Raw genomic sequence first — 21836 nt, 5'->3', positions numbered from 1 at the left:
CCTCCTCCTTCTGGTCTTTTCGTTAGATCAAGCCGCTCTATGTGTAGCAAATTCCTCCACCCTATGCCCCTTTCTTCTGCCTTTGCTGGGCCTTTTTTTTTTTTTAAAAAAAAACCTTTGGTTCTTGGGGGACTGGATCACAGACAACTCCAGCCTTTCCACTCCCTCTCTACCCCCTCGCCAGTGAATCTCCTTCCAAATGGCCTCATGAGGGAAAGGCTAGAGGTAGGGTTGACACCATGCCAGAGCCCAGCCCTCTAGAAGAAACTGGGTAGTTCTAGGGATCCCCGGGGCAGAGTCATACTAGAGACAGAACAGGCACCCTACAGTGAAGGAGGATGTGTCCTGTCCTCCAGGTAAGGGCTCAGGTTGACTGGGCCCAGGCATTAACCTGTTGCACTGGACTAGGTTCTAGGGCCACAGAGGTCCCCAAACTCAGCCAAAGGGATCCTGAACTCCAGCACGGATGGATGCTGGTCTGTCCCAGCCTCTTCAGTACCAGGAATAACAGTGTGAAGGGCAGGGCCCAGCAGCTTGTACCGAGATGCTCTGTGTTGCTTGTGAATTGCAAGGTGCCTGCCCATCCCAGGTGCCGGGGGGTGGGGGATGGGGGAGAAGGAACCCATTACTTAATCCCTTACACACCATTTTTAGCTGGATGCCATAGCAGCCTATAATGGTACCTCACAGAGTGTCTAGGGGGATGGGAAGAGACTGCTGCTTGGCACTAGGTCTGTGTAAATGCCAGCCTTTGCTGTCATAGCATTGAGAGGCTGGAAAGCACCACAGAAGGAGCTGGCCACCAAGGAGGGGTCCTCTGCAGAAGGAACAAGCACAGAAGGATCCATGACAGGCCTCAAAAGGCCAAGGAGGCCCTGCTTATAGGTATAGCCAGGCTACAGTCCATCCTTTGGGCAGTCAGTAAAAGCTTCCCAATTCCCAGGGCTGTAGAAAATTGTAGTCATGTGATGGGACCCAACAGCCAGTTACAGCAGGCCCACTCAGGCCAGGGCCACCCTTGGGAGCAGGCTCAGTCTTAAGGCTCAGTCTTGTCCAATGGAACTTCATTGGGATTGTGACCTGAGTAGTGGGTCTCACTGTTGTGTAGTAGGTGCTCGATGCCCCCAGTTCTCCAGGGCCTGCAGAGGATCCAATCTGAGTTCAAAATGAAGGGCAATAAATACCATGGGGCTGAAGAGATGGCTCAGTGGTCAAGAGCACTGGCTGCTCTTGCAGAGGACAGAGGTTCAGTTCATAGCACTCACATGGCAGCTAACAACTACCTGTTAACTTCAGTTCCAGGGGATCTGAGGCCCTCTTCTGGCCTCCACAGGCATTGCACACATGATGCACTTATATACATGCAGGCAAAATACTCATACACACAAAATAAAAATAAATTTTAAAGAATGTTAAGTCATCAGTATTATGACTCCATGGGATACAAGCTTATGAGGACTTAGAATTAAGTGAGCGAGGTCGAGATGAGAGGGAGGTGGATGTCTCAGGGACTCGGTGGGCCACTGTGCTGGGCAGCAGTGGGGCTATGTAAGGACACCTGGCTCAGAAGATGAGGCATAGTAGGGTAGCCGCTATATCTGCATGGTGCATCCTACCACAGCCTATACCGCCATCTTGGCCCTCTCTGGACGCTCCTTCACAGGGCCCATGTCCACCAGTCTATCTGGTCTCTGGTGGTGTTGTTGTGGCTTGGCACCCGTGTGTTTCAGCTCTCAGTGGCTCTGTGGTGGAGAAGGCTAACCCTGACCCCACCCCAGGGGTGCTCTACCCCCTCAGCCTTCACAGTGCCTTATCATCACCCTGAAATCCAGACCTGGAGCTGTCTTTTGATTGTTTTTGAATGAAAGAAGTCCTCACTGGCCATGTCTCCATGGCCCACACCCCAGCCACCCTGTCCTCACACCTTCAACCTAGAGAGTGGGGACGTAGGGGAATCATTCCACTCCCCCAGAATAACATACTAGGCCATATCCTAACAGATTAAGGAAAGTGGGACATCTTCCTTGTTCTAGGCTTTTCCATGCTTTTGCATTAGTCCACATTATATGCTATTCAACTAAAAGCTGCATACAGGGCAGATATGTCCTGTTAGCCCAACTGAGCCTGCCAGGACCAAGGGGACATCCAAGGAGTTGTTAGGGACATGTGAGAGACCAATGGGTGTCTTTCACGCTGATGTCCCTTAAGCTTCTCACTGCTCCCATGTCCTAGCCACTCACCCAAGAACTGAGGCTACTTAGAGTGACCCACTATGAACAGCACAGGCCTGGCTTGGTGCCCACCATACTGGAAGCACCACAAGTCTACCTTTGGGGCAGCTCCCCATCCGGCTTTACTTACCAGTTTATTAGAACGGCAGGGCTGGGGGCTAGAGAGATGGCTCAGTGATTAAGAGCACTGGCTGTTCTTGCAGAAGACCCAGGTTCGAATCCCAGCACCCACATGGCAGCTAACAACCATCCATAACTCCAGTTCCAGGGGAATCTGACGCCTTCTTCTGTCCTCGACTGGCACTGCACGACACGGGTGCACTTACATACATGCAGGCAATACACTCATACATATAAAGTAAAGAAGAATGGGAAGGCTAGAACTGGAGAGATGGTTCAGCAGTTAAGAGCACTAGCTGTTCTTTCAGAAGATCCAAGCTTGGTTCCCAGCACCCACATTGGGTGGCCTACAACCAGCTCTAGCTTATAACTTACAACTCCAGCTCCAAGAGATCTGACTTCCTCTTCTGGCTCCTGCAGGAACACACACACACACACACACACACAAAACTAATGACAAAAAAAGAGGGGCTAGAGAGATGTCTCAGAGGTTAAGGTTAAGAGCACTGACTGCTCTTGCAGAGGACCCGGGTTTGGCTCCCAGCACCCACATGGCAGCTAACGATGATCCTCTTCTGGCTCTTCAGGCATTGTATAATAACATGGGTGCACTTACATATGTGCAAGCAAAACATATCATACACATAAAAATAAAAAAGTTTTAAAGTGCAGAGTTGGCTTGAGAGGTGCTTCATCTAGGTTTTTTTAACCTCGAAAGCAAATGGGAAGGTCCATGGTCCTTAGTCCTCCCAGAGCCATTGTGTATCTAGTATGAAAGTAGCCTAAGTAAAAGATCTTGAAGAGGCACAATGCAGGCACTGCTAGGCCTTATGTGATTTCTAATTTCAAATGCTGCCACACCCTAAGGAATGAAGGCATGACCCTGCTGCCTCTCCTTCCTGCCTCACCCTAATTCTAGAATGTGCCCAAACCCATTTTGCCTCCCTGACCTCAATTCCATCCACCACAGGCTCATACACTCCCCTCCTGTTCTTCTGTGTCTTGTTACAGGTTCCAATACCTATGAAGATGCAGCTGCCTACATCCAAACACAGTTCGAAAGCAAAAACCGCTCACCCAACAAAGAAATTTATTGTCACATGACTTGTGCCACAGACACGAATAATATCCAGGTGGTATTCGACGCTGTCACCGACATCATCATTGCCAACAATCTCCGGGGCTGCGGCTTGTACTGACCTCTTGTCCTGTATAGCAACCTATTTGGTAATGATTCCAGCACTCACAGAACAGCTTGCGTACACACACACACACACACACACGCACACACACGCAACACTAACCAGTACAAGTTGGTAAATAAACTTTAAAGAGGCATAACAAAACCTTATCTATACACAAGTATATATTAGAAAATGTTTTTAGTTTATACTCAAAAGAGCTGTGGACAGAACTGACCACCATCCCTATCATCAGGGTTTTCCTGGGACAGCACATGAGCATGCACACGTGCGTGCACACACTCACACCCAAAGTGGTGGGAGCCCGGGTTGGGAGTCTTTTCTCTAGACAGCCCCAGGGTTTTACTTCCTGAGACCCACTCTGTGAGCAGGGCAGGCAGAGAGAGGCCTGGCTCTGTCCAGCCTGTCCTCTGTACCCTTCCTTCAAGACTGTGTGTGGTCTTTCTCTCCAGCTCCTGCTCAAATTCCAAAGCCCTTTAAGAAATGGCCAACACTCTAAACATCCCCCCACAACAGAAAAGTCCAAGGACCCTGCTTTTTTGGGTGGTGGTGTTTGTCCAAGAATCTAGAAGAATCATTGCTCTGATCAATCCACTGTCTCCTGAGTTTTCTTTATTCATGGAACAGGGAATAATTAGGGGGACGGGAGACCTGGTCTGCTTTCTCAAACCATTGAGGGGAGGGGAACACATGCACTACGACCCGAACCCACTTTGGGAGTTGAAGCCTGCTTCCCTTACAGAGGGCAGTGGGAGGAGGGGTGAATGGCCCAGGGGAGGGACAGACCTGCAGACCTGGCCAGCAGCCGGGTACTAGGCAGGGACGGGCTTCCCTAATGAGGGCCTCCCCTTTGCCCCACCTCTGCGTTTAAAATGTTCTAGGGTGTTTGGTTGGTTGGTTTTTAAAGTCAAAGAAAATGGTCAGACTGGCCCCTGTCTCTCTCTCTACAGACTGCTTCACGGACTCTTTGCTGTTGATGTTGATCTCCTGGTAGCATGACCTTTGGCCTTTGTAAGACACACAGCCTTTCTGTACCAAGCCCCTGTCTAACCTCCAACCCCAGAGTGACTGACGGCTGTGTATTTCTGTAGAATGCTGTAGAATCCGGTTTTAGTTTGAGTCTTTACATTTAGAATTTGAAAGGATTTTAAAAAAGAACATTTCTCATGTGCTTTGTAGCTTAAAAAAGGAAAACGCACCATTTCATGCATATTTCTTTTTATTTTGAAATAAACAAACATACACATGAGCACTCGCGTCCCTCCACCCCATCCCAGCATGGTGCAGGCCAGGACACAGCCACACTGGACTTGGTACCTCCCGGGGCTCCTGTGCAGCACACTGCTGGTGGGCACATGCTATGCCTGGCTTTCTAGAAGGCCACCGGCCACTGTACACTCTGCTACCTGTCAGCTGCCCAGACACCACATATACCAACAGGCAGTGGCAGCTCTGCTGTGCCCAACCATACCATCTAACCACACTCATGCCAGGTTTGTATAGAAAAAGCACAGCTCTGGTGGATAGCTGCCACAAAGAACATCTATGGTCTAGAGAAACCCAGTCCTGCGGAAGCAAGCCCCCCCCCCCCAAGCTCCCTTTGTAACTTTCTTTTGTTTTCTTTTTGTTCTGAGTAATCCGCATGTACCAGAGATGCTCTCATGGTATGTGGGGAATGGGGTTGTGGTTTTTTTTTTTTTTTTTCCTTTGACATCTCAGACTGGCCTTGGGGCAGATGCCCTCCCTTGTGTGTGTCCCTTCTCCACCTCTCCTGTTTCCAGTGACCTGTGTTTGCTTTCTCATGTTGGGATGTCTGTGCTGCAGATAAAAAGAACAAAAAAAGTTTTTAAATACCACGAGATGGAAGAAAAAAAATTTTTAAAAGATGGAACGTAGTGTTTACATTAAAGCCAGAGTTTTCATGATCAGTCCTATGTCATTTCTACTTGACTAGTATCTAACCCAGACCTGGTCACAGCTTCACTTTTAAGACAATATTTGCTGCTGACCAGTCACAGCCATTTCAATAAAAAGGCAAAAATATGAAACACAAAAAGTTAAAAATTCAGAAAAAAACTTGAAAAAAATGGAAAAAAGGAAAAAAAAAAGCCCATGGGTCTTTCTAAGCCTTTCTATTCCCAATCGGTGAGGTTTCTGTGATATCTTACACACTGCCAGTCTACTTCTCTGACTAATGGAAAATTCATGTGTAGCTCAATAAAGAGAATGTTTGTCTGTATTCAAGTCTCACATTCTGCCTTCCAGACGATCGTTTCTTGGGGTGGGCTTCACTCTGACAGGAAAGGAGGAACTTGGCCACCCACCCTGGAAAGCTGGTGGGTAAGGAATGCCTTCACGGAATCTTCCATGTCCCTCTTCATTCTGTCACTGATGGAGCAAGTATAGGAGACAGTTGGGAAAGCTGGCGTGTGTGTGTGTGTCTGTGTGTCTCTTTCTCTCACACACACACAAATGAGGGGAGGGAAATGGGCACCTTCCTCCTGCAGTAGTTGGGAAAGCTGCCCAGTGTGTATGTGTCTTCACACACACACACACACACACACACACACACACACACACACGAGAGATGAGGGGAGGGAAATGGGCGGCTTCCTCCTGGATCCAGCTCCTCTTGCTCAGCTGGTTGTTTCTGGTGGGCCTGGGGACTGGGAAGGGAAAAGTGGGGGGAGAACAAGCCACCTCATCTCCTGTCTTCTGTGCCCACAGCTTACCCAGGAGAAAACTTAACAGGTGGTCCCAAGGTTAACCTGACTCAGCCCTCTGGGGCCATATGCACACACAAGCTCAAGGCCAGAGACCCTAGAAAGATTTCCTTAAGTTTTACTTGCCCCATGGTAGCTAGATACCAAAAGGCTTGGCAAGCTGAACACACAGGGAACCAAGACATCAGTTTGAGCTCTTCTGCTATTGGTCTCACTGCCACCCCCACCCACCAACTGTGGCTTTACAGTCAGAACTAGCAGATGGATTGTGACTGGACCTAAGGAATAACAACCAAGATACCTGCCTCATACCCACAGGCCAGTCACTAGCAAGCAGTTAAAAGGCAGTTCCTCCATCTGAGTGAAGTGGGGGAGCCTTACAGGTGTCTGCTTAGTGACATCCCCTCTCAATAGTATCCTCGTGGAAATTCTCAGCTCAGGAAGCCCTCTCTAACATGTGCCTTTGGTCATTTGAATCCAGTGTCTGTGCGTGTGTGTGATGGGAGCAATGGTGGTTCACACTAATGATGTCAAGTCCTATCCCTGCCGTCACTGAGTACCTAGTCAATCCAGGTACTACCTTAAGCCCCCACTGCCAATCCACACCTTTTCCAGTGCTTTACCCACCAACTCCCTTTACCCCAAATTGCTATCAGTAGAGGGGGCCACACAACCTTTATCTGTATGAATGAGGAAGACCTGCAATTCAGTCCACACCTTGACAAGAGTCTCAGAGGACAAACCAAGATCACAGTGAAAGGCCGAAGGAAACCAAGACATTCCTGGCAATTTCAATTTCTCTAAAAATGAGCTACATTCTAATGGAGTTCATTCCCAACTTACTTCAAGTAGGTTTTGTAAACAGAAGCCAGGTTTTTTTTTGTGTTTTTTGTTTTTTTTTGACCTTTCCTCCAGTGCTGAGCACGGAGTTCGGAATGTCATGCATGCTAGGCAAGTCTCTACACACTAAGGCACACCCCATCAATGCCTTCTTTCTCAAAAGGGAGGTCGAGAAGCATTTGGGGAAAGGATGCAGGATTGGCTAGTACAAGCAGCATAAGGCAGAACTTACATATCTTAACACTAAGTAAAACTTCACGTAATTCTGTGCAGCCAGGGCCACTCTGAACCTAACAGAAGGCGTAGGTAGGAAATGGATACTCTAGATAGGTCAGAGGGCCTTCCAGAGCAAACAGGTGAACAGGCACGACTCCTTGGTCAGAGGGCCTTCCAGAGCAGACAGGTGAACAGGCACGACTCCTTGGTCAGAGGGCCTTCCAGAGCAGACAGGTGAACAGGCGCGACTCCTTGGTCAGAGGGCCTTCCAGAGCAGACAGGTGAACAGGCACGACTCCTTGGTAAGCCTCCCATTTACTTGTGCCCGCTTCCTTTCCCATAATTCCAACAGAGGATCAAGCCCACAGGCTACAGACTTAAAAAGCACTGTCAACAATGCTCTAGTGGAAGGTCAGGTCCAGACCACCAGAGCACCTAGGACTCACAGCAACACCGGTAAAGCAAATGCATGAGCCATCATTCTCTCTGAAATTTTAAAGGAAAAATAAAAAATGGCCACTTAGGGAAACAGAGGAACACAGACTAGTTCCAAAATTGCCCAGAAGCCGCTTGGAGCTCTGCTGCTCCAGAGCAGAGTAGAAGTGGGGCCACTGGCCAATCTGCCAGGAGGCAGTGAAAGCCATGGAGAGAGGTTGCCCAGTTTCCCTATCAGTACTTTCACTCAGCACTTGCCCCCTCCCGCCCAGAAGTGATGAAAGCCAGAATGAAGCCTTTTAGAACACCCAGAAGCCTTAGCTGTCTAGATGGTCTTTCTACCACTCTACTCCAAGATATCTGCAGACGGGATAAAATCAAGCATGAAACTGGGACTTCCCTTCCTGGGCCATCTTAAGGCACTTCTGCTTAAATTACTACTGCATCCACATTTTCCAGTGGTTGAGACCCTCTGAAATTGCACACAACTTTCACCTTCACACATCTGAAACATAAAACTATATGGACTTGGTTTCACTTTTATTTTCATGTGCAACATGAAAAGATGAAATGAACACCAGGTAAGAAAAACTCAGTGCTGCCATCTCCAAATAAAGAACCAGGAGAGCAAAATCCCCCAATTCAAAAGGAATAGGAAACCCCAACCCAAATGATAGACACAATAGCGAAATGGGATTCAAGCAGTCCCCTTGGAAAAGCAGCTGCCAGCCACACACCATACTACAAGAGTTTGCTTTTTATTATTATTGTTTTACAATAAAAACAAATAGCTATGCTCTCAGCAAAACAATTTTTTTTAAAAAAATCACAGGAATTAACTAACAGCATTTCCAGGTAAGGCTTTTGAAAGATTTATTGAAATAAATCATCTTTGACTACTCACCTGTCACTCTTCAATTACTTGTCAACACTCTAAAAACTCTGAGTTATGTAAAATACATTTAACTTTGCCAATAACTTTAGATAATACTGGATTCTTCCCAAAATGACTACCATAAACTATGTTTTCAAACATTAAAAAAAAAAAAAAAAAAACTTAATCCAATGGGACGTAAAACTATGAAACCTGTGATTGTGTTTCAAATCCTTAAAGTTAAATATGTGGAGAATTTGAGAAGATTTGGGACCAGGTCTGCCCCAAGGCATGTGGACTATTCAACGTCTTCCTTTCTGTTTTCAATGAGACCCACAGGAACAAAATCAGAAAAAGGAAGGGCTCCACAAAAGACACAAAAGATAGTTCTTTAGCAACAGCCCCCAAAACTATTTATTCCCCCTATGGCAAGGCCAGCACTTTTTCTAAGGATCAGACTCATAGGCTCTAGCACTGCCCAATTTACCAAGGAATTAAAACCTTGCTCAAGGCCTTCCCATGCCCAGAGTAAGCAGGAGTGGGGAGGGAGGAGGAGGGCTGCGGGCAAGCTCATGTGGTGTAGGAGCACCAGGGTGAACAGAATAAAGCCAGCTGTGGATCAGGTTCAGGTCAGTCCTGAATATTAAGGGCAGAAAAGGGTCTCCTTTTTCTGCAGCTCTGGGCTTTCCCTTTCTGCTCCAGGTACCAAATCAGTTCTTTACACATGATGCCCTGCTGGTCCAGAGGTCCAGAAGCCTGCCGGGGCCTGGCCTCTGGAACACTGTGGATGCTTCCTCCCTAAGCACAGCGTTTGACAACAGAATAGTTTCCATGGTGCAGTGAGGCTCCTACTGTGCACCTTCTCGCTGCTGCTGTTATGTATTCCCCAGCACGCATGCTTCCTTCCAGTTGTGGCACCAAGGATGCGAACATCTGTTGTGGCTTACACACAAACCAGAAATTGAAGCTGCTTTCTTACTGCAATGGATGACTGCTTCCTCTTGCTTGTCCCCAACGCCAAGAAATCCAGTCAACACCAGAAGAGATCATGCCTAGACTTAAAATGTGCAGTGTTTCTAAGGGGAAGAGAAACGTCACATAGAAAGTATTACGAAGAAGGATTAAATTTGTCAGCTGTCCAAACACTATTAAGACCACATGCTTTATACAGCGGCAATGCAGTCGAGCCTGTGCCTCCACACAGCAGGCAGAACTGGGGCAGGCCTCTTCCGGATGGCAGGGCTGAGAGGAGGCAGAGGAAAGTAAGGAAGCGCTAGGAAGTCTGCTGCCTCTGAAGTCTCCGCTCAGCAGCAGCAGCCAGCGTTCTCCGGCGCAAGGTCACAGGGTCAGAGGACGTGCCTTCAGAGGGGTGGAGGCTCTCTGAGGCCATGTCATCTTCAGAACTTTTATTCAAGAATCGCCTACAAAAAAAAACCACATGCCATGTGAGAAAACTGGAAAGCCTGGACACATCCAGAACACTGCTGTTTTCAGTTTCCCTTTCCCCAGGTGCCGTCACAAAGCTGTCGTCGAGACCATCCCATGAAAAAGATACCAAGTCCATGGCTGGGTGCAGCTCAGTGGTAGGGCCCTTGTTCAGCATGCATTACCCTGTGTTCATTCTAGAACTGTAAGAGGGCCAAAAAAAAAAAAAAAAAAAAGTGAAAGAAAGAAGGGGCAGGAGGAGTGAAAGGGGTAAAGGAGGATACGGCACAAACTCCTGCTAACAGCCCCCGCAGCCTGACTCCGGGGAGAGGACCATCAAACGGTTGTTCAGCTCCCTTTTCTCTGTCTGTTCCCTTCCTACAGACATAGCATGGGCCCACAGCCACAGGTCTATGCAGGGGCACAAAATCCACTTGGATGAGCTCTGGCTGTCCTCAAGAACTGAAAGAAGCACGTACCCCACCCAATGGAACACTATGCCCCAGCTGCCACCAACTATGGGGAACATGTGGCACTTGGAGCCCTGTGCACACTGCTGGCCTGAAAGCCTGAGTGGTCAGGGAGGAGGTCCTGAAGCAGACCCCCCTGGCAGGGTTAGCTTCTTATCACTTGGGTTAAGTGATCCTTCTCAGAGATGAAGAGAAGTAAGATAATCCATGTACACCTAGGTGCCATCTGACCTGCGACTTATGCCTAGTAGGACTGCAGAATCAACTCACTTCCGTGCTTGCTGTAGAAGGTCGTCCTTCCGCTGGACTAACATGCGCTGTCTCTCATCAGCAGACTTAGAGAAGCGGCTCCCCCGGGCCTCAAAGTCTTCCACTTCACTGGGCTCCACTTCTACCTCACTGAAGTCCAAGGTCTCCTCTAGGCGAGGACTGAGGTCCAGTGGCACACGATCCGCCTGGACAAAGAGGCAGATGTGAGCACACACCTCTCCTTCCCAGGACGCTTCCTCCCCTTGCCAGAAGACCCCTGCACAAGCTTATCCTCAACCACAGGAAGTGGAAACAGGAGACTGGGGCTCTGAAGAGACAAGCCAGCTTATGTGCTGCGATGACTCATGATGTTCACTGTTAGTAGAATAAGCGAATGCCTGCCAGTATTAGACACGTAAGCACTTCCAAACTGAACTCTCAGACTACAACAACAAAGTTAACTGCTAGTTTGTACTCTGAAAATTTTCTGTTCAAGTCTACCAACTGCTTAAAATTTTAACCAAATCTGAGCTGAGCGTAGTGACAAGAGGCAGAGGCAAGCAGATCTCTGTGAGTTTGAGGCCAGCCTGGTCTACATAGTGAGTTCCAGGCCAGCTGGGGCTACAGGAGACCCTGTTTCAAAAAAAAAAAAAAAAAAAAAAAGAAAAAAATTTTAAACAAATCTTATCTACTGCATGAAATTTATACCCTCACTTTGAAAACAGTCAACATGTTAAAAGGGCAAATGCTGAGGATCCTTCATAAAAACAGATTAAGTGGTTCCTTGTGTTAACACAGGCAACGTCTCAGTTTGGGCTGAAGCTCCAAGAGCTAACACAGTATGCATCCAAACATCTGTAAGCAGGCACCCATCTAGCTACACTGCTCCTGCTCTCAGACATGCAGTCCTACATGGGCCAGGGCCAGCCCACCACCCACCTCTAGGCTGCTGAAGAGCTGAGAGGTTATTTCATGTCAGAGTTCCTACTGTGGGTGCTTCTCTCTCTCCCATCCTCACAACTCTTCCTGCCCTCGGCTAAGCCTAAGCACAGACTTTAAGAGAGTCATACAGAATCTAGACCATGTAGCACGTTTAGGATCAGCTTGCCTACCTAGTGATCTTTGTAAGTTAGTGGTGGAGCATTTGCCTAGCACGCATGAGGTCCAGCACCACAGATACATGTACATAACCAAACATATTACATGTGAATTCCTTGCCTTCATTACATTAAAAAAAATTTCCAGAATTATTCACACTAACTCTGAAAACAATTGGGGAATGAAGACAAATTACATGTTGTACCCCCACATGGCCCCAAGCCACATTTCTGCTATCTGAAATCTGAAAATGCAGACACTGATCCCTTTCAGAAATCAAGCAACAGTTTTCAAATGATGCACAATCCAATGATGTTTTTCCTTTCTTTCTTTCTTGAGACCCAGTCCCATACAGGATGGCCCCAAACTCATAATCTTCCTACCTCAGGTTCCTGAGTCTTGGGATTAAAAGTACATACTACCATGCTCTGCTCCAATTACAAATTAGTAACAGATCTGAAAGTTTTTAGGATTTTGTTGTTTGTTTTTATTTTATGTGTATGCATGTATTGCCTGAATGTAGGTAACCGCACCCATATCATGCAATGCCCGCAGGGGTCAGAAGAGGCTGTCGGATCCCCTGGGACTGGAGTTACAGTCAGTTGTTAGGTGCCATGTGGGTGCTGGGATTCAAACCCAGGTCTTCTGCAAGAACATCCAGTGTTCTTAACCGCTGGGCCATCTCTCCAACCCCAAGTTTTTAGTTTTTATATGTTCCTGTTAGCAAGGGAAAACACAAGTGGCCTCCAATCACTTTGAGTGAATGTCGCTGCTTCTAGAAGAGGTCCAGCCCATGCCAGAAAAAAGAGAGCATCAACCCCACTCAGAGCCCTATATGCAGGAAGGCCCAACACTGCCCTGCAGAAACAGAAAGGCAGGGCATGTACAGCTTTTACTTTTGGTCCTCATAACAAAGCACAGAAGTCTAGAAATCAATGAAGCAAACAGAAACTACAGTAGAGAATCAGGAACTGGAATCCAGGTACAGGGTTTGGGGAGGAATGGGCTGCTATAGGGATCCAAGGCAAAGGGGCTATTTTTCCAAAGTGACACCTACAAAAAGCTGGCCCCAAGATAGCCACACTCCCCCAACCCTACCAGGCTCAGGAGGTCTAGTCTTTGTAAAATGCATGAAACTACCTAGAAATCCTGAGTCATTTAAATGAGGGATGGGAAAGGGAGCTCCATAGCCTTGGCTCCCTGTGAAGCATGGCCTGCCTGACCCCATCAGGAATGACTTCCTTCTGCTCTTCCTCAAGCCCAGTGTGGTAGGACTGGGGGCAGATGGGCAGGTGGAGGGTGAAGACAGCGCCTAGGAAGCAGGCACAAGTGAAAGAAAACTTGGGGCAGCTTGATTTGGGACCTCTACCAACAAAAATGATACAGCTTCTTTTCTTTTTCTTTTAGTTGGGGAGAGTTGAGGCAGTGTCATGTAGCCCAGACCAGCCTAGAATTCAATTGTCTAAGCTACACTGGAACTCCTGATCCTTCTGAAATATGCCATTCTATACCTGCCCCAGCTCTAACAAACATCAAGACTGAAGCTGTCTGTTCCAGGGTAACAGATGGTTTGTTTGAATTTGAGATGAGTCTCACAGAGTCATGCTTTCAACACTAGGCTCACAGCTGGTGGCACTGTTTGAAAAGGTTCTGGAAACTGGGCTGTGGGACCTAGGAGTAGGGGTAGGACTTTGAAGGTGATCAGCAGCCCCAGGGTCCTGCCTCCTCTTTGCTTCCTGGCATGGCTCACAGTTCGAGAGGGTTTCAGTCTGTCAAACTAAATGTTTCCCCCTTCAAACTTCTTGATGTCAAGTATTTTGGTCACAGCAAGGCAAATGTAATTACTACATAAGGACACTACCTTCCACAGTCCACACACCTCTCTCTAGTGAGCTGCTCTTACCTGAGAAGAAGTTTCTCCCTCTTCCTGATCAGTGCTGGGCCTTTCCACTGGGCTGTTCAGTGCAGGTCTAATGCTATCTGACCGCTGAAAGAGAGAACAGCATTCATTCAGAATGAAGCAGCATGCAGAGAAAACCCAGGACATGGAGCAGACAACAGTCCTCAACACAGCTCACAACTTTAACCAAGTCTACAGCACCAAAGAAATTAAAATACTTTAAGATTTAAAGGTGAAGCGGGGCTGGAGAGATAGCTCAGTGGTTAAGAGCACTGGCCTGCTCTTGCAGAGGGCCTGGGTTCAATTCCCAGCACCCACATGGTGGCTATGAACTATCCTTAACTGCTCTTAACTGCTGTCAAATCCAGTTGTCATGCCTCTTCTGACCCCCACGGCATTGCAGGACACGACACGGGCGCACTCACATACATACAGGCAATGCACTCATACACATAAAATAAAAATAATAAATGAAATATATTTTTTCAAAAAAAAAAAAAAAAATAAAAAATATTTTTTTAAAAAAAAAAAAAAAAATAAAAAATATTTTTTTAAAAAAAAAAAAAAAAATAAAAAATATTTTTTTAAAAAAAAAAAAAAAAATAAAAAATATTTTTTTAAAAAAAAAAAAAAAAATAAAAAATATTTTTTTAAAAAAAAAAAAAAAAATAAAAAATATTTTTTTAAAAAAAAAAAAAAAAATAAAAAATATTTTTTTAAAAAAAAAAAAAAAAATAAAAAATATTTTTTTAAAAAAAAAAAAAAAAATAAAAAATATTTTTTTAAAAAAAAAAAAAAAAATAAAAAATATTTTTTTAAAAAAAAAAAAAAAAATAAAAAATATTTTTTTAAAAAAAAAAAAAAAAGATTAAAGGTGAAACAAAGGAGCCCGAGGAGAGTTAGCAAGTGGCTCCACATTCAGCTTCCTCTTCAATAACAGTAACTGCACAACAAAAACAACAGCTGTCAACAGGACAAAGAAACACACTATGTGTTAACCTTCCTCACGTGCTATGAAGCAGGCACTGCAATTATTCTCCCTTCAGCCAGTGGATCTTGGCCATGGCTGCTGTTGCTCTGGGGTCCTGACCTTATACCTTCAAGTCTCAGCACCCCACGCCTGCTGCCCAGTTTGGGACCTTTACCAAAGGTTTTCCTTTACCACAGTGAAACTGTGTTTCACTGACAACTTTCTCTAGCCACATCAGGCAACTGTGCCACCTCCAAAGGCAGTCAATGGCCAAGTAATTGAGACCTGAGGAACCACAGCTAGCACCTCAGCCAGCTGACTCCACACTTGTCGAGTTTCAGTTCTTTAAATTTTACTGACAGATTTCTGTACATTTGTGCAGGCTAGACTTGTAACTTGGTAGATTATTCCCTGCCTATATAGAAATTCCTCTGTGCTACAGAAGGCTCTTCTGTGTTAAGCCATCTTGTACCCATCAAATAGAACAGGTAATGAGCCAGAAACTTTGACTTTTTAAATAGAGTCTGAAGTCCAAACCTCAGAGGGATGTAAACTATATCTAATGGACACCATAGCAATATATAAGGCAAACTAGTGTCAAAGACCCATAAACCATAGCCCCAGGACCATGTACACCCTTCCATGGATTTCTGAAAACAACATTTCACTGGACTACACTCTTGCTTATTCATGTATATGCTGCCAGTGGCGGCTTTGGTTGCAACAGACTGTGCAACCCATGGAGCCTCAGTATTCAACTCTCTGCCCTTGACAGAAAAAGATGCTGACCTTGGTCTGACAGGAGCCAATGTCATCACCTCACAGAGCTGCATGCAGCAAGGGCAGGCTGGTTTGGAGTATGTATCTGTATGAAAATTACCCAAATAAACCTGTCTTTCCCTTTGGTGAGTCTCATGCATAATTTGGGCAAAATGAAGGAATTTGCAGAAACCCTTTCTCAAATCATAAATATTCAGGAGTTAGGATTAAATCTTTGTGAAAACAAAACCCATTTGTCATGTTTAAAGCCCCAGCTATACCTGTGTGGGAAAAGGTACTTGAATCCGTCCTTCTAAGATGTTGTCTGTTGTTATTTCCACGGAGCGTGTCAACTGGAGGTCCTGAAGCACAAGGTGATAGGGCACCTGGGGGAACATCTCTTGAATCTGATGAGCCTGGAGGAACACAGAGAGCCCACAGCAAAGGTCATCCCTGGCAGTGCTCAGAGATTACTACACATGGCAGGCCCTGGGCATGGAAGGTGACATCATGCCTTGACAGCACAGGTAAAAGGTCACTGCAACTCAGCAGATCACCTGCACACTACATTGTTCCAGGGTACCAAACCTCTGCGGAAAACAACAATTTTAAGACAAAGACTGAAGAGAAATATAGTGGGATCCCAAGACAGGTTCAAGTAGAATCTTCTAGTTTTAGAACAGGCTATTTGGACACAAACATGTATGACATTCATATCCATCATGCGACATGAAAGAAGCCTGAGTCAAAAGCCCTACTATGATTCTGTTAGATGACATCTGGGAATAGGCAAAACGATAGGGAAAGCAAAACGATTGGTGCGTAAGGCTGGGAGGATAGCTCAGTGGAACATCTGACAGCATGCAAGAGGCCCTGGGTGGTGGAGGAAGTGACTTCAAAAGGACACAGTGGAACCTGGGGAGAGAAGGGCTAGATCTGCTCTGTATTAGGGTGATTACTACACAACTGTGTAGCTGAACTGGAGATTAACTAGGGCACATCTTTACTGTCTACAAATTATACTGTAACTTGGAAAAATATAGCTTAAAAATGCAAATTTCTAGCCCAGCATGGTTGCATGCTGTCTATACTCCCAGTACCCAGAGACAGAGGCAAGAAGATCCACAGTTCAAGGCCAACCTGGGCAACATAGTAAGACTACGTCTTGAAAAAAAAAATTTTTTTTTAATGAAAATGTCTAATATTGCCTTGGCACTACAGTATTCAAACTATACCCTATATCCATCTCAAAAGTCCACTTAGGGTTTTAGGCATGTATATACAGGAGACATGGACAAAGGTCTAGGTATTATCCATACTTTCATCCAAGAAGCTTAAGGTGTGTATTGTTATTTTGGGTATAGATTTTACAATGCTTGCATTCTAGGCTTTAATTGTAGAAAAATCTATGTAATTTATAAAAGAGAAAAGAAAGAAAAAGGAAGGAAAGGGGAAAGAGGCAGAAAAGATCACTGCTTTGGGGAACAGTGAAAGAATACTGGGGGACTAGCTCTGACGGAACACACTGAGATAAACTCCTCGATGAAAGCTATGCACCTCAAATTAGGACCTTGAAAGAAAGATCAGGTCGACACTGTCCAGACCTTTGCTGAGAGTCACCAGGAAGTAGAAACTGGCAGGGCCCAGAGGCCCCAAGGCTCCATATCACTGTTCATGATGAGTGGATCATTTTCAGCCCAAGTTGAATCAAAGTTAACTGGGAAGAGACTATACACGGAGAAAATGTTTCTCTTCTCATATAGTTCCCTGGCCCCAATTTAAAAACAAAAAACAAAAAACCAGAAACAGGGTGGGGGCAGGAGTTTAATTTTAATTAAACTAAAGTTTATTAAACTAAAAATTTTAATTTTATTAAAATAAAGCTTTCCTACCAGAAAGTCCTAGTTAAACATTCTAGTTTTTAAAAATGCATGGTTCTAGTAAATTAGTTGTACTAAAACCAGTCTATTTCAAACCATCAAAGAACTGGAGAACAGGTGGAGCCTGCCAAAGAATTTGAATTATACCAATTCCCTTTCTGGAGGGTGACATCCCCTGGAATGTGGCTGCTGCAGGCTAGCAAGGTTTTCCACTGATTGGGTTTCGCCCTCAATGAGCCTACCCTCAACAAGCCCTCCAGTGGCCTCACTGGGCCATGCACTCCAGGGCACCTATGCCCACCATGGTGCCTCTCCTACTTGGCCAAGCGCCAGGCTGAGACTCTTACAGAGAAAGCACAGTCTGCAGGAGTCACGTCTTCTCTTTCCATGTTTACTATAGTCAAAAACCATTAATCACCTATAAGTTTATACTGTAGCCATGCAACCAATGCACTGTTGTGCAACGGATACAGAGAGCTTTTGCAACTTGTACAGCTGAAACTCTGGACCCCCGGAAAAACTCCCCATTTCCTTCTCACCTTACCCAACAACCCCATTCCACTGTTGGATTCTGACTGTTCTAGAGAGCTCATATGAGTACAGTCATACAGTATTTGTATTTTGTCACTGGCTTATTTCACTCGGCAGACTGTTCAAGTCTCTCCAGAGTGTAATGTGCCAGAATTATTATTTTTTTTTTTGAGGCAGAAGGATGTTTCATTGTATATGCATGCCACCTTTTCTTTCCCTGTTCATTTTCGGCAGACATTTACATTGCTTCTGCTTCTTGCCTACTTTAAGCCAAGCTCTTCTTTTCCAGTCACATCCCAATACTCTGTTTGCAGCTATATCCGTGCCTCCTCCTATCAGCAAAGTCCTCTTCCTGCCCTGCTCCCATCCCCCACTCCACCTCAAGGATATAGAAGTGCTCAGTCAACACTTCTATAGGTTCTATACCAACCTCTGCCCCTCCAAAGATCATTCCTGGGCTGGTAGAGCATACCTTAATTCCAACACTCAGGAGACTGAAGCAGGAGGATCATGAGTTCAAGGCTAACCTTGACTAGTGAGACTTTGTCTCAAAAAAAAAAAAAAAAAAAAAAACCAGAACAAAAATAAAAAGGCTAGGGGTGTAGCTCTGCAGCAAAGCACTTGCCTAGCAAGCCCAGAGCCCTTGGCTTAATCCAGCAAAACAGAAATAGAAGGGAGGGGAAGAAAGGGGGAGCCCTTACACACACCTAATACCCAAGACTGTCCTCCAGGAGCTCCATCAAGGTCCTGCAGGAAATCACTGAGAAACATCACCTCCTACTTCCAGCAAAGGAGAAACTTCCCAGGGCACCACCTGCTTTTTAGCAAGGTCTGCTCTCGGGAGAACCCAGTAACCCTGCTGGGCTTTATCAGAACACAGCTGACTAGGGGAAGAAAATTACCCACCTCTACCAGGCTCTAGCCTCTTTAACTCCAGCCCTCTCCAGCCATTCAGTCCCCTCTAAGGTTGAGGGCACAAGGCTGAGAAGCATTGAGACATCAGCGGCCCAGGGCCTCAGGCTCACCAGCTAGGACTTAAATCCCCAGAAGACAGAATACCTCTATACACCTTACTGAAGTTAATTTTACTGCAGTCCCTTTCACATAGTATCACAGTACATCATGTTTGGCTATCAAGAAAAAAAAAAAAAGTAGACTAAACGACAGCACAACCTGAAGAGACGTGGCAGAAATTATCAGGTTGGGCATTTAACTTTACCCATTAGAGCCCTTAGTGTCTATTCCAAGTAGATGGCATGAAAGAACAGATGAGTGATGTGGGCAAAGAGAGCCAGAAGTCCTCAAGAAAAGCCAAAAGCAACACTGAAGGGCAAACCCACTGGAGCAGAAATGCAGGCTGGCCTCAGCTGCATGGAGAACCTCTGGGCTTGATATATTACCCGAAATATTATTTGTTTTGGAACCAAAACAGGTAAGGCTGAAAACAGCAGCAGAGTACTGAGGACTGAGAGGCGACTACACAAGAAGAAAACGTGCAGAACGAAGAGACTGAGGAAAACAAGAAAGCACTGACAAGCACATCAGACCATGACTGAGGCCTTCCCCCAAATCTGTGTCAGGCACCAAAGGACAGATCCAGAAGGCTCAGAACTCCGAGCAGGAAAACTGCCGAAAAGTAAATAAAAACAAAACTGCCCAGGCATACCATTTCCAAGCTACAGAAAATCGAAGGGGAAAAAACCCAAAGCCCTTGGAAGAAGCCAGAGGGGAAAACAGCTCACCTAGAAAGAAGCACAGACAAGAACTGCAGCCAACCTCTTCAGAAATCAGACAAGAAAGTGAAACCTTTAAAATGCTGAGAGGACAAGCAAAACAAGACAACCACCACCTCACCACCTAGAATTCTGTACCCTGCTAAATTATGCCACAGAACTAAAGGGGAGGAAGCCACGAGCACTTCTGTGCAAGCATGAAGATCTGAGTTTGGATCCGAGCAACCAATAAAAAGCCAGGCATGGCTGCCTACATCTGTAACCCCAGTACTGTTGGGTCAGAGTCAGGACCGCTAGGGCTTTCTGGCTGCCTGTCGACCTCCAGAGTCAGTGACAGATCCTCACTGTCTCAGGGGAGTAAAATGGAGAGTGGTAGGGCAGGATACCTGATGTCCTTCTTTGGCCTCTGCACACCTACAGGCATGAGCACCACCTGCACACACATGCGTATACATACTCAAATAACCTAAAAGAGAACGAAGAACTTTCTCTCACCAAAAACAAACAAAAAACTGAGATATATGTTACTTGTAGACCTTCTTTGCAGGGAATGTTAAATTTTAAATTGATATGGGCCAGAAACTCAAATCCATATAAAGAATGGAAAAGCACCAGAAGAAATAAGTGAAGAAAAAGCAAAACCGATTTTCTTACTCTTAATTGATCTAATGGACAGCAATTTGTTCAAAATAAAAACAGCAACAATGAAGACATGCCCTGGCACAGATGAATGAGCAATGAATACACAGGGAGAAAAAAAATTCAGACTCGATGATACCACCGGCTACTCAAACTACTAGTGTTATCTGAAAAGGAACTTGGATTACCCATATATTCTAAACTCTGAAGCAACCACTAAAAAAATAAAGTATACTGATATGCCAAGAAAGTAGAGGAAATGAAATCATGTAACCTGAACCTACAATAGAGAAAAAGAGAAGACAGAAATAGGAATTAAAAATGGGAGCAACAGAGCCAGACAACCTGATCTGAATACACCAATCACAGCAGTTAAGAGACAGGGACGTTGCTGTGGTGCTGCCCGCCTGGGAGAGGCAGAGGAAGCAGGAGTTATTCTAGCTTGTTTCTCCATTGCTGAGATTAAAAACATTGACCAAAACCAACTTGGGGAGGAAAGGGTGTATTTCACCTTCAGCTTACAAAGTATCATGGGGGAAACCAGGGCAGGAGCTCAGGGCAGGAACTGAAGCACGGACCATAGAGGAATGCTGCTTACTGGCTTGCTTGGCCCGTTCAGCCTGCTTGCTTATACAACACAGGACCACACCAGAGGTGGCACTGCCCACAGTGGGCTGGGCCCTCCTGATCACTCAACAATCAAGAAAATGCCCCACAGACATGACCACAGGCCAATTCAATAGAGGAAATTCCCCAGATGAGGTTCCCTCCACCCAGGTGTGTCAAGTTAGCCAGCAGAGGCGTGCAGGTGAGACCAGTGTGGGCCATCATAAGCTCCAGGCCATCTTGAGCTACATAGTGAGACCCTATCTCAAACAGACAAAATTTAAATTTTTATTTAAAGATGATAGAGAAGAGCTGGGGGAGGGGCAAGTTGCTGAGTGGTAGAGAGTGCTCTTTATATGCAAGAGACCTAAAGTTCAGTTCCAATACAACAAGATTGTCAGGGCTAGGGACAATCTGGGGACAGACTGTCAGTTGGTAGAGTGTTTACCTAGCATGTATGAGGTCCTGGGTTCTATTCCCAGCAATTAATAAACTGAGTACAATAGAGCACATCTGTAATCCTAGCACTCAGAAGGCACAGGCAGCAGGACCAGGATTTCCAGGTCATTCTCTCAGTTAGAGAGAGTTAAGGTCAGCCTGGGCTACATGAGACCCTGACTCAAAAAAAAAAAAAAATTAAAAAGCGGTATTATCACAATGAATTTTCTTTTTTAAAATACAGCAATTAATAAACTGAGTACAATAGAGCACATCTGTAATCCTAGCACTCAGAAGGCACAGGCAGCAGGACCAGGATTTCCAGGTCATTCTCTCAGTTAGAGAGAGTTAAGGTCAGCCTGGGCTACATGAGACCCTGACTCAAAAAAAAAAAAAAATTAAAAAGCGGTATTATCACAATGAATTTTCTTTTTTAAAATACATTTTATTATTTTTATTTTATGTGTATGCGTGTACTGCCTGCATGTAGGTAAGTG

General features: G+C 45.5%; 2 protein-coding genes across 3 annotated transcripts in view; one reads left to right on the top strand and one right to left on the bottom strand.

The window, feature by feature from the left end:
• The window catches only part of Gnao1 (G protein subunit alpha o1), a 172170-nt gene extending 166378 nt beyond the window's left edge, over positions 1–5792 (top strand). The window contains exons 8-9 of one of the 2 annotated variants that reach the window (XM_008852751.1): positions 3363–3578; positions 4504–5792. In XM_008852751.1, coding sequence (XP_008850973.1) covers positions 3363–3550 — 188 coding nt within the window. In that variant the 3' untranslated portion in view covers positions 3551–3578; positions 4504–5792. The other variant, XM_008852752.3, reaches the window with a different exon arrangement.
• Positions 5793–8290: 2498 nt separating this feature from the next.
• Amfr (autocrine motility factor receptor) overlaps positions 8291–21836 on the bottom strand; it is a 51756-nt gene continuing 38210 nt past the window's right edge. Inside the window, exons 11-14 of the mRNA XM_008852749.1 lie at positions 15794–15928; positions 13787–13870; positions 10807–10991; positions 8291–10062 (exon numbers count right to left, since the gene is read on the bottom strand). Of these exons, the coding sequence (XP_008850971.1) occupies positions 9915–10062; positions 10807–10991; positions 13787–13870; positions 15794–15928 (552 nt within the window). The 3' untranslated portion in view covers positions 8291–9914. The remainder of the gene's footprint in view (positions 10063–10806; positions 10992–13786; positions 13871–15793; positions 15929–21836) is intronic.

This window comes from Nannospalax galili, unplaced genomic scaffold (genome assembly GCF_000622305.1).
Source record: "Nannospalax galili isolate Female #2095 unplaced genomic scaffold, S.galili_v1.0 scaffold1007, whole genome shotgun sequence".
Taxonomy (NCBI): Eukaryota; Metazoa; Chordata; class Mammalia; order Rodentia; family Spalacidae; genus Nannospalax; species Nannospalax galili.
Note: the sequence above shows the minus strand (reverse complement) of the source record. Positions and strands in the feature narration are given on the sequence as shown.